Source organism: Gracilinanus agilis, chromosome 2, assembly GCF_016433145.1.
Source record: "Gracilinanus agilis isolate LMUSP501 chromosome 2, AgileGrace, whole genome shotgun sequence".
NCBI classification, from domain to species: Eukaryota; Metazoa; Chordata; class Mammalia; order Didelphimorphia; family Didelphidae; genus Gracilinanus; species Gracilinanus agilis.
In genome coordinates, this window is record NC_058131.1 from 335032033 (window position 1) to 335045189 (window position 13157).

At 41.4% G+C, this 13157-nt stretch overlaps 1 protein-coding gene across 1 annotated transcript in view; it reads left to right on the forward strand.

The window, feature by feature from the left end:
• Nucleotides 1–8477: 8477 nt before the first annotated feature.
• HCK (HCK proto-oncogene, Src family tyrosine kinase) overlaps nt 8478–13157 on the forward strand; it is a 39520-nt gene continuing 34840 nt past the window's right edge. The window contains exon 1 of the mRNA XM_044661550.1: nt 8478–8578. Within this exon, the coding sequence (XP_044517485.1) occupies nt 8478–8578 (101 nt within the window). The remainder of the gene's footprint in view (nt 8579–13157) is intronic.

Here is a 13157-nt window from a genome sequence, read left to right on the forward strand (position 1 = left end):
TTCCAGAATGTCTGGATTAATTCACAACTCCACTAACAATGCATTAGTGTCCCGATTTTGCCACAACCTTTCCAACATTTATTATTTTCCTTTACTGTTATATTGGCCAATCTGCTAGGTGTTCCACAGAATTTAATATGCTACAAAAATATGTCACTGCTATAATATTGTTGATTTAATTCACATTCACATGAACTGAAGGATTTCTAAATGAACTGGAAGAACTTCCAGGAACTGATGTAGAGTGAAATGAGCAGAACCAAGAGAACATTGTACTCAGAAAGTGAAACATTGTGGAACAATCCAATGTAATGAACTTTGTTAGTACAAGACAACCCCAAGGGACTTATGAGAAAGAATGATATCCACATCGAGAGAAAGAACTGTGGGAGTAGAAACACAGAAGAAAAACATATGACTTTTACTTGTTTATATGGGTATATGATTTGGGGGTTTTGGTTTTAAAAGATTGCTTTAGTTAAAAAATGAATAATATGGAAAAAAGTATAAATGATAACATTTGTACAACCCAGTGAAATTGCTTGCCGGTTCTGGGAGGGGGGAGAGAAGAGGGGAGAGAAAGAACATGAGTCATGGAACCATGGAAGAATATTTTAAAAATAAAATATATATGAAAAATGAAAAGAATTCACATTCCCAGGCAGTATATGATCAGGGCCCAGTGGGCTGTACAAATAGTTAAAGAGTTATTGGAAATGAGAGAACAAGAGCTTTGTGGGCTCTGGTGGTCAAGGAAGGTCTCCCAGAGAAAAGAGGTGTGAACTGAGCCTAGAAGGATGAAAATTATTTAAATGAAGGGTGGTGGAGGCACTAGAAAAAAAGATTAAAGTGCAAGGCCTGCTCAAGGAGCAGTGAGAAACAAGCCTGAATGAGGGAAAAGCTTTTTGAGGTCTCTTTGTAGAGGAAGTCTAAAGCTAGTTTGCATTGCAACATCAGCCATCTGATCAGGAGACAAGTTTCCATATCTCACAATTGAATGATACCTCTGGTAGTCTGGGACCCATACCAGTTTTCCAGCCATACTAAGAAATTAAGGAGGAAGTTCAGTGGTTATGGATATGAATAAATTCAGCTGAGAAAGACATGTAGTTGTATAATGAATGTTATTGTACTGTAAGAAACAAAAAATATGAGGAATCCAGAGAAACATGAGAACTGTATAAAGTAAGAAAAAGAAAGTAAACTAGGAAAAACAAGAGAAATATATATGTGTATACATATATATACTACCAATCAATAAATATTTATTTTTTAAGGAATTTATTTTATTTATTAACATTCTTTTTTTTTTAAACATTACCTTCCATCTTAGAATCAATACTGTGTAGTGGTTCTAAGGCAGAAAAGCAATAAGGGCCAGATGATGGAGATTAAGTGACTTTCCCAGGGTCACACAGTGAGGAAGTATCTGAGGCCAGATTTGAACCCAGGACCACCTATCTCTAGGCTTGGCTCTCAATCCACTGAGTCACCTAGCTGCCCCCTATCAACATTCATTTAAACAAAATTAAATTCCAAATCCTCTCCCTCCTTTCATCTTGTCCCTCGCAACTAAGACATTATACATATGAAGTCATGCAAAACATTTCCATATTACCCATGTGGCAAGAAAAAGAAAAGTAAAGAACAATCAATAAACATTTATTAAGTATCTACTATGTGCCAGGCACTGCTATAAACACACTGGAGGTACAAAAAAAGACTAAAGGCAGTCCTTGCCTTTGAGGAGCTTATAATCTAAAGGGAGTTTAGCAAACAAAATGAACAAACGAATGTGTCCAGATAAGTTATATACAGGATAAATAGGAATTAATGGTATTAGAATTAAGAGACTTTGGAGAAGGTTTCCTGTAGAAGGTGGGATTTTAGTTGGGACTTAAAGAGAGACTACAGTAATATAAAAAGAAAGAACCCTAAAACAAAGCTAAAGAAATGAGGAAATCTACTTCTCTGATATGGTAACAGATGAAATAAAACCTCCGTCAGAACGCTGCACATCCATGATTTCTGGATTTATTTGTTTTCACTTAACCGTTTTTCTGCTTTATGTTTGCTTGTTGGTAACTGTGTGGTGGGGCATATCTGCAAATAACTGATGTAAAAAGAAAAAGTAGCATAAAAAAGGCTTTTTTTTTTTTTAAGAAAGAAATGTTCAATTCATACCTCACAGGGTGCACAGCTGAAGATGGTTAACACTAGAGGCAAAGAAGGTTATAAACAAGTTGGCCAAACGACTCCCTTGGGGCATCATGTTCTCCTTTTACACAGGGCCATGGGTTCTAATTTCCGTCCTGCCTTTAATTTGCTGTGGGCAGAAAGCTTTAATCATTCTGAAGTTCATTGGACTCTCTCTTCACCATATATATGGGTGTATCTATGTTGCTTAAACTTCCATTTCAGAGTCAGAAGCCTTTAGAACTCGAAGAAACCTTAATTAAAATTTATCTTGTTGGTACTAAAAGGAATGCTGGACTTGGGACTCAGGATATACGCACACAGCTATCTATAATATAACACAGCTAAGAAGTGTTAGGGAGATAGATAGATAGATAGATAGATAGATAGATAGATAGATAGATAGATATTAGGGATATATATGCAACAGCTGTGTGTGTGTGTGTGTGTATATATATATATATATATATATATATATATATCCCTAATACTTGTTAGCTGTGTCTGTGGGCAAGTCATCCCTCTGCTCCATGCCTCAGTTTACTCATCTGTAAAAGGGGGACAATGATATCTATACAGAGCACTGCGCATAGGGCACATAGGAAAAAAAGTCTCAGAAACTCTTCAGAGGTGACTTGAAATTATTACCCAACCTTCTCATTTTTGTAGAAGAAAGTAACACCTAGAGTGGTGAAACAATATACCTGAGGCCCCACAATGGGGTTGTAGAAATGCCAGGACTCACTCTTGTTTCCAGTGGTCTTTCTGCTTCACTGTGGTCTCCTCACAAAGAGCTTTCCCATCTAGCCTCTTACCGGAACCTCATCCAAGCTCTGTAATAGAAATGACATGTTGTTTTTAATATTTGCATTTTACAGAAGGAGAAACTGAAATCTCAGAGAGGGGAAGTGAACTTTCCCAAGGTCACACAGAAAATGAGTGGCCATTTATCTGGTCTTCATCCCAGGTCTCCTGCCTGCCAACCCAGGGCAAGATTATATTAATATCACACAGGAATATCTTGTGATGCAATGACAGAAACATCCAGCAAATCAAAAGGAAGCACAGGAGCATTGTGCATTATAACTGTCTTTCCCTGTCCCTCTCCTGAGCAAGTCTGTCCTGCTTTGAATATCTGGACAATCAAAAAGAATTTGAGGGAATCTAAAACAATAAATGCAAATGCCACTGGAAATATGAAAATAAGTCCTCTAAAGAGCTGACAGCAGCCCTGCTAGAGGGTACAATCAACCTTGTGGGGACAGTTTTTCAATAGGAGGGATTGGAAGTGAAAATAAAGGAGGAAGGAGCCAGGAACTAGATCCTTAAACATAACTTTTAGAGCTGAAAGGAACCATGGAGATCATTTAGTTCAACCCCCGACTTGTATAAGAGTTCAAATCTAGCTTCATATAATTACTCTGTGTGACCCTGGGCAATTCACTTAATCCTCTTTGCCTCATCTGTGAAATGAGTCAGAGAAGGAAATGGCAAATCACTTACTTCAGTGTCTTTGACAAGAAAATCCCATATGGGATCACAGAGTTCAACCAAGACAACAGAACAACAACAACAAAAACGTGGAATCTTTAGACAGTCAGCTTGGAGTCAGAGTTGCTGAAGTCAGATCCTGGCTCTATTTTCTCCTCCCTATATGACTTTTAGCCAGTCGCTGACAACATCTCTGGGCTTCAGCTACTTCTGCAAAACAAAGAGTTGGACTGGGTATATTCTAAAGAGGTCTGACTCTGAGGTCAGAAGACTTGGGTTCAAATACAGCCTCTAACACTTACTAGCTATGTGACCTGGGGCAAGTCTGGGTCTCAGTTACCTCATCTGTTAAAAGAAAGGGGATTAAACTAGGTGACCTCTGAGGTCCCTTCCAGCTCTAGATCGAGGAGATTGTCTTTTTTGTAATCCTAGCTTGTATCTAAGCTTTTTTCCAGCACTAAATCTCATGTTCCTATCATTTCTTTGCTCATACTAGTCCTCCAACTTGGGATGCCATTGCTTCTGGTCTCTGCTAATCCATATTCTTTAAGATCCCCAGCCCAGATAGGCTAGATGGTTTGGTGGATAGAGCACTAGTCCTGAAGTCAGGAAGATCTGAGTTCAAATGCAGCCTCAGATACCTCCCAGCTGTGTGAATCTGAACAAGTCATTTAACCTCTATCTGCCTCAGTTTCTCAACTGTGAAATGGGGATTATAATCATATCTATCTTTCAGGGTTGCTGTGAGTAGCAAATATTTGTAAAGTACTTAGCCCAGTGCCTGGCACATAAACTATGTGGCTGACACTTAATAAATACTTATTTCCTTTCCTCTTAGGTTCTATGGATATAACAAAATTTGAAAACTGTACTCAAGTGGTTTGATTCTAGATGACACATTTTAGGAAGGATATTGACAGCCTGGAGAGACAGACAGAGACAGTGTTGGGGGTGGAGGGAAGGGGGAGCAGAGAAAAAGAGAAGGTGAGGACACAGAGACAGAGACAGAAACAGAGAAACAGAGACAGACACACAGAAACAGAGACAGAGACTGAGAGACAGAAAGATAGAAAGACAGAAAAAGAGAGACAGATAGACAGAGACAGAAACAGTTACTTCTGACTCTTACTGGCTTTGTGACCTTGAACAAGTCACTTAAATTCTTAGTATCCCCAGACTATAAATTGCAGACCAAATTCCTGAGTTGGTAAAAGAAGTAATTATTGTGGGGTGCACAGAATCGACAATTGAGAGCATGTCCAAAGGAGGGAGGCCAGAACAAGAAGGGGCTTGGGTCAGTTGAAGGAAATAGAGATGTTTAACTTGGGGGGAAAGAAGACTTAAGGATGCATGATAACTATCCTTAAGTATTTGAAAGGCAAGCATAGGGGGAAAAATTACATTTGTTCTTCTTGGGCCCCAATTGTAGAATTAGGAACAATATCTGAGAAGCTACAGAGAGATAGAATTAGACTCAATATAAGAAAGTCTGAGGGAGCTTCTTGTCACTGAAGGTATGTAAATCAAGTCTTATGTATGACCACTTATCAGGGATAGGTGACTATCTGTCAGGAACACTATTTCAGGAGGGGCTGAATCATGCTTCTTTCTGATCAGTCTTTACCCCTCTGAACTTCTTTGCTGCTGCCTCCTTCTCCTCCTCCTCTTCCTCCCTAAATACTGCCCTCACCACTCTCGGTTTTGCAGTTCCTCTATTCTTTCCCTATTAGAATATAAACTCCTTGAAAGCAGGAACTTTTTTGTTTGTATTTGTATCTCTAGCACTTAGCACAATGCTTGACACATTGTAAGCATTTAATAAATGCTTTTAGAGCAAGAGGTATCATATCTATGGATCAAAGGGAGATAAAAAGAGATATCTCTTCTCCAAACCTTTCTCTAAGGAAAACTTTAATTCCTTCCAGAAAGACAAACAGGAGATTGGGGCCAGAAGCCACTCACTCTGCTCTCCTCAGGAGTATTAGGTTAGAATTATATTTATTTTCTCCCTTAAATTTGGATAGACTAAGTGGAAGTAACTTTAAGGTCCAAGCTAAACTCTTTATCATTATTTATTAATGGGAAAGGGGCACCCCAAGGGTTGACTCTCTTCCCACCAAATACTAGTTCCACAACTGAAAACATGTAGCAAATAGCAAAGAAACCTATTTGTCCAAGTCTAGAGCAAAACAGAAATTAGATATAGTTTATATACCTATCAGATAATTTAGATTAAAGGTGGGAATAAGTATCTCAGTTTAAATGAGTCTCAGCTCTTACCCAAGGAAAAAATTCTCCAGTCTCTAGTATAGCAAGCTGAGGGTAGGGAAGTGATAGCGGTTATCAGCTCCTTTCATTTTAGCTTCTTCCCAAAGTTCTCTGCTTTTAGCAACCTGAAGACAGGTTGTCATCACCCATCTTCTCTCTCAAAGCTGAAAGCTAGAGGAACCCAGTTCTCTTTTAGCACAGGAGCTGGTACATAGTAGGGACTATATAAATATTTATTTCCTTCCCCCTTTCTCCTTCCCTTTCTCTTCCCTTCTTTCCTGATTTCACCAACCTCAACCTAATCTTCAAGCTGGTGAGGGACATTGATCTCCACCAATGAGGAGAGCGTCCCATATCAATGGGCTTTGAGACTCCAGTTATACTTTGTCTGGGCTTGGGACTGGGCTAAATGACCTCTTTTTATGTGGAAATTCCAGGTTTCGCTGAGTTGTTTAGTGCTTGTAAGTGTAAATGGGACCACTCCTGTTACTTTCCAGTATAAGCAGTTAAAAGTGAGAAGCTGTGCCCTTAAACTCCCATTGGCCCTCTAAAAGAACTTACCCATGCAGAAGATAATAAGAATTAGAGTTAGAAAGAATGGAACAGCTCTCCTCATTTTATAGTGTAGGACCTTGTGGACAAGGCCTAGTGCTTAAAATACATATATATAGAAAAATTGAGGCATTGTTGTCCCATTTTGAATGAACTTAAAAAAAATAAAACCTTATCTTCTGTCTTCGAATTGATATGATTCCAAAACAGAAGAGTTGTAATAGCAAGGAAATTGGAGTTAAGTGTCTTGTCCAGGGTCACAGAGCTAGGAAATCCTTGTGTCCAGGTGGAAATATAAGACCTCCTTATATCTCCAGGCCTGGCTCTCTATCCACTGAGCCACCTAGCTGCCGTACCCAAATTAACTTCTGATATTACAGGAAACCAGCTCAAATTAAGCATTGGTCAAGAAAAGTCTTTGGAAATTATATTTTCTTCCATTTCTTCTCTCCCTCAACCCCCTCAAATGGCAATTGGTTTCATGGATTTATCTGGGACTTAATACAATCGGCTCTTAGTAACCTTGGCAAAGAAACTTCTCTATCTGTTGGAGTAGATAATCTCTACATATCTGTTAAACTCCAACATCCTATTTCTACAGGGGGCTTATGAAATAGTCGACCCTCTGTTACTCTAGTAGAAAAAATAATCACATTCCTGCCCCTTCCCATGAAGTCCCAGGAAGGGACACTAAAAGTCATCTAGTCCAATTCCCACATTTTATAGATGAAGAAACTGAGACCTAGAAAGGGCAAACGACTTGCCCAGGTCACATAGGTAGTAAGCGGAATTTGAACCCCTGCCCTCTAACTACAAGTCCAGAGCTCTTTACTCTATACTAAGAAGCTTTACTTCTTTCAACTGATTCTCACAATCACACAGGGTCACTGAAAGTGTGTTCCTACTACAGGGCTAATTCTGGGGAGGTAAGGATATGAATCCAATTCATGTGAGAGACAGACAGACAGACAGACAGAGACAGAGCCAGAGACAGGGACAGAGAGACTGACAGAGACAGAGAGATAGAGACAGACAGACAGGCAGACAGAGAGCAGTGAAGTGATATGGAGAGAGGGATAGAAAAGTGGAGAAAAATAAGGGGAAGAAAGATGGGAACGTTCATGGGATGGAGGAAGACAGTTCCATAGTCCTGGTTTAGGAGCCTTCAATGGAGAAAGCACTGAACAGGAGACCGGTCCACTGGATCACCTGAAGGACCTCACCATCTGTTGGGAGTCCCTCAAGAGAAATGAGCCTAGCAATGGAGATAGTTGAAAAACCTGAAGGAAAACAGCTTGATCTTCGTGTCTCACAGAGCCTCCTGGGTTCCAGACTTTGCATAATGTTTGAATAAGCCACGGGACAGGCAGAGAAGAGGAAATCTGTAACCGCAGAGAAACAGGACCTTGGAAGTGGCGGCTCCGACATGCAGGGGGACAAGGGAAAGGGGGGAGGGGAATGGTGGGGTTAAGGGAAGATGAGGTAGGAGGAAGCCGATTCGGGAAACTTAGACCGCTTCGGGGCGAGGCTAGAATGTTTTGCCGCAGTCTGAACTCCTGTGGGCGGGACTCGGATCTTCTGGGTAGCTGTCAGAACTCTAGTTTACCAGCGCCTTTAGAACCGCTCTGGCGCTGACCGGAAGAGTGTTGTAGATGGAGCTGGTCTCTTGCTGGCTAGATCCCCGATGCTCAGAGGGGCAGTAGAGGTTCATTTCCCTGTAACTCCAGTTGTCTGTCCCCCAAGGGGCCACTGTCCCCCGACCGAAGCAAAAGGGAAAGAGGGAGAAAGAACAGGGTCAAGATCGCTCTGGGATGTCTGCTTGAGCATCACTCCACCTGTGTCCTACCCCCTTCCCTTTCCCGACCTTTCCACCCCTTGGGAGAGCAGACGCGCCTAGAGTGCTAGAGCCTAGGGAGGGCTCTCAAGGGACCACAGCGCCAGCCTTCCGTCAACACCACGGGGGGAGCCTGATGCCCCAGAAGCGGCGGAGCCCCCAGAAGACTGAGGTGGGGGCGCCTGGAGCAGGGCTGAAGCCGCAGAAATTGGGCCATTTTGGAAGACTGAAAGTCAGGTGAGTCCCGCAGGTTTGCAGGAGAGATACCTCTACAACACGCTCCACCCTGTTCCTGGCAGGGCTGGAAGAAACCGGTAGAGTAAACCCGGTCAGTGGATTGTGGGTATCCCTGCAAGTGTGTCCCCAGTCCAGGACTAATTATAGGGAGTCGAGGATGTGAACCCAATTCGAAAGGGGGGGGGAGAGAGAGAGAGACAGACAGACAGACAGACAGACAGACAGACAGACAGACAGACAGAGAAAGAGAGAGAGACAGACAGACAGAGAGAGAGAGGGACAGAGAGAGAGATAGCAAGAGAGACAGAGAGAGAGAGAGACAGCAAGAGAGACAGCAAGAGAGACAGAGACAGAGAGAGAAGTGAAGTGATGTGGAGAGAGGGGTAGAAAGGTGGAGAAAAATTAAGGGGAGGATGTTGATGGAATTGGGGAAGACAGTTCTATAGTCTGGTTTAAGAGCATTCAATGGAGAAAGCCCTAAACAGGAACCCAGGTGTAGTCCTGAGTGTATGATCTGAGATTAGATCTTTAATCTCTTTGGGTCTCAGGTTCCCTTTCTACAAAATGGGAAGAACAGATAATACTCTTCCTGTTCCTCTCAGGAAGCGACTGGTAATAAGTGGCCTTGAGGTCCCTGAAGCATGAGAGTGTTGTGTGAATCCTAGGGACTAAATAGCTGGGGGCAAGGGCTGTGGCCTGTGAAATTACTCCCAGGGTAGTGGTATTGGGGGTGGAGGGAAGTAGTTGGGTGCTAAGGTAGGGGTGTGTGGGTGGCATCAGCAGTTGGACTACAGCTGGGTTCTGCTCCTCTTGGGCTAGACCCTCCTTCCAGAGAACCAGAGTATTTGAGTCAAAGGAAAAATATGAATAACCTCTTCATCCTGCCCTCCTGCCCCATGTTCATCCTACTCTAAGAAGCAGTTGTTAGTCAATGTTCCCAATGGGAATAGAGTCAAACAGACTAGTGGGGGCCCAGAGAAGAACAAAATCAGCCCCTGTCCCGTCCCCAATCCCATCTTATTCACATAGTCATTCAGAAGCTTCATCTGTGAATAGGACCCAGGAGTTCCAGTTTTCCAGGTCTGGATATAGTTCAAGCCAATGGGGGCAGCTGGGTAGCTCAGTGGAGTGAGAGTCAGGCCTAGAGACAGGAGGTCCTAGGTTCAAACCCGGCCTCAGCCACTTCCCAGCTGTGTGACCCTGGGCAAGTCACTTGACCCCCATTGCCCACCCTTACCAATCTTCCACCTATGAGACAATACACCAAAGTACAAGGGTTTAAAAAAAATTTTTTTTAAAAATATAGTTCAAGCCAATTCTGCTAGGAGTACTAGAATCTGGTAGCATGCCATGGCAGATGGGCCTGAGGCCTAGGCTTTAGAACCAGAATCAGAGAAACCTAGAACTGGAAGGAATCTTGGAAAATAAAATGCCAAGACTGGAAGGAGTCTTCTAATCGCCTAATCCAATCCCTTCCTTTTACTGAGAAGGAAACTGAAACCCAGAGAGGGGAACTGACTTGTTCAAAGTCACACATTACACGACAGTTCTCTCAGTTTCCAGGCTAGAGCTCTCTCCATCATCATCCAATGCTGCTTCTGAACCCTGATTCAGATGAGAAACTTTGAAAGGGCGAAGTCCGTTCCATTCTTTTGCTGTGTATGGAGTCTGAGAACTATATACTAGCTAATAATTAAAAATAAATAAGTAATAACAAATAAAAAATCAATAAAAATAAACTTCCTTGATCATATCCCTGCAAAAGCTTCTTTCTGGGACAAAGTATAGGGGAGTTTGTGGTGTGTGTGTGGGGAGGGGAGAGGTGCACAGGCAGGTGGCTGACAGCAGCTGTGGTGGAAGTGGTAGGATAGACCCTTCCCACATAGCTGACCGTTTCTCTTTCATTTCCCTGTGGGTAGGGAGAGGGAGATAGTGGTAGATGGAAAGCAGAGGTTTGGTTATGTTGCTTTATTTTTTCCTTTTCAAGGGGAGCTAAATGAGAACTGTGTGGGTATAAGAAGACTTATTTACTAAGCCCATATATGTGTCAAGAGCTTATTCCATATCATTTGATCCTTACCACAACCCTTATGAGATACTTCTTATGAGATGCTTCTGTCATCCCCATTTTATAGTTGAAGAAACTGAGGCAAACACAGGTTAAGTGACTTGCCCACAGTCATATAGCTAATAAATATCTAAGGCTGGACTTAAACTCAGATCTTCCTGACTCCAGTTCAACATTCTACTGTTCTATCTAGCTACTCAAGCTGTTTTGAACTTGCTCTCTATATGTCTTAATCAAGTCACTTCTGCTATTTAGGCTTCAATGTAACCCCTTAGACCAGGGGTTGGCAACCTTTTTGGCCATGAGAGCCATAAACGCCACATTTTTTAAAATGTAATTTCGTGAGAGCCGTACAGTGCTCACAGTGCGCGCTCCTGTAACAGCGCCTGAAAAAAAATGGACTTTATGGCTCCTGCAGAAAGAGCCATATCTGGCCCTCAAAAGAGTCAGATATGGCTCGAGAGCCATACATTGCTGACCCCTGCCTTAGAGAAATGAGAATAATCCACTTTAACCTATCCTGGACTTCTGAGGTTAGTAAGAGAGCAAGTGAAACTGTGCTGTGGACATGTACTCTGCTAGGAAATCTTGAGTCCGTAGCATCTAGGCCTGAGTTTATCTATCTGTAAATGATGTAATTGGACTAAAGGTCTCTAATAATACTTCCAGTTCTTACACTCTTTGTTCTGTGCCAGTAGTTCTCAACTTTTCAGACTTTAAGGACCATTTCTTAATGATTGAAAAGAATTAAGGACTACCACTAAATTTATTGATTTAAAATTTTTTTAATTAAAAAAAGTTTTACATCCTTATTTCCCTTCTTAGAATTGATACCAAGTACTAGTGCCAAGGCAGAAAAAACGGTAAGGGCTAGCTAGGCAATGGGAATTAAGTGACTTGCCCAGGGTCACACAGCTACTAAGTGTCTGGCTCCAGATTTGAACCTAGGATCTCCCATCTCTAGGCCTGGCTCTCTATCCACAGAGCCACCTCCTACATACTACTACAAACATTGATTGAAAAAAAATGCAAAAAACCCTGAAAAAATTACAATCAATCTAGAAATGCTTTTAAATGAATTCGCATTTTATTAATCACAATGACATCTATGTACATTTGAAACATTGCAATAGGAGACATTCTTTACTCAATTCACAAGAGGAGTTTGTTGGTTGTTCTGTTATTTAATGAAATGGTGACTAGAGCCCAGCTTATAGCTTTTATTATTGAAAGTCAGGTTAAAGTGCTGAAATTATGAACCTTAGAACTCATTCCACCTGCCTGATTGCTTCAGTATTTAGATTGCAATGCAAGTGCAAAAATTCTACTTTCGCAACCATATGTTGTAGAGAAAAAGCATCTGGTCTTCATAGGCTCATCAGATGGTTCTGGGCAATCAGAATAAATAGGTAGCCAAAAGTCAGCCAGTTGCTTTTGGTTATGATCAGTTTCAAAGGATTTTTTGCCTCTTAGCCACAAATGAAATGTAATATAAATGACAAAGTGTGTTGTGTACATATTGACAACAATAATAATTAACATTTATATTGCCTTTGAAAACTCATAAAGTGCTTTACCTATATTATCTCATTTGATCCTCATAACAACTCTGGGATACAAGTGCCATTATTAACCCCCTTTTTACAGATGAAGAGACTGAGGCTTAGTGAGGTCAAGTGACTTGCCCAGGGTCACATAGCTAATAATTGTCTGGGGCTGGATTTGAACTCACATCTTCCTGACACCCAAGTCCAGTGTACTATCCATACTGAGTCATTACACTGTCTTTAGATTTGGGGATCCCTTGCAATAATTCTATGAACCCTCACAAAGGTCAGCAGCTCACATATTAGGGATCCTATATGCTCAAAGGTCCTTTGCAGGTCCCTCTCAGCTCTTAACATTCTTTGTCTTTGATTGGGAGAGTTCATGGCCTCACAAAGATCACGGTCTAGTAAACACCTTAACCCAAGGACCACAGACTCTTAAAGGGTCTATGAATTTGGATGAGAAATAATTACATCTTTATTTAACTAACTTTTGGTTTCTAATCCTATGTATTTTATTTCGAGCTTTTAAACACCTGATTCAGAGGAGTCCATGAGTTTCACAAAAAGATTAAGAATCCTTGGTTTAGTTAGTAGAAGGAAAACACATGAACTCAAAAAAGAAAATATGAAGAGAACTTGAGGAGCTCAAACAAAGTGATGTGAGATTACATCAGGTGGGTGAGGGAGGAAATTAGGGACATTTCCCTGAAGAAGAACATCTCTGAGATGGAACTTGTAGGATGATTTTTTTTAATAGGGGGTGAGCATTAGAAGAATTGGGGCATGAGGAGGAATTTCAGAAGTAGGGAAATGTGAAAGTGAAGGATGTGCTCAGAGATAAGCAAATAGTCCTCTAATTAGAGCTGAGTATGTGAAAGATAAGCAGTGGTAGACAGGTAGGTAGCTCAGTGGATTGAAAGCCAGGCCTCTTTTGCTCTGGAGAGAGAGAGAGAGAGAGAGA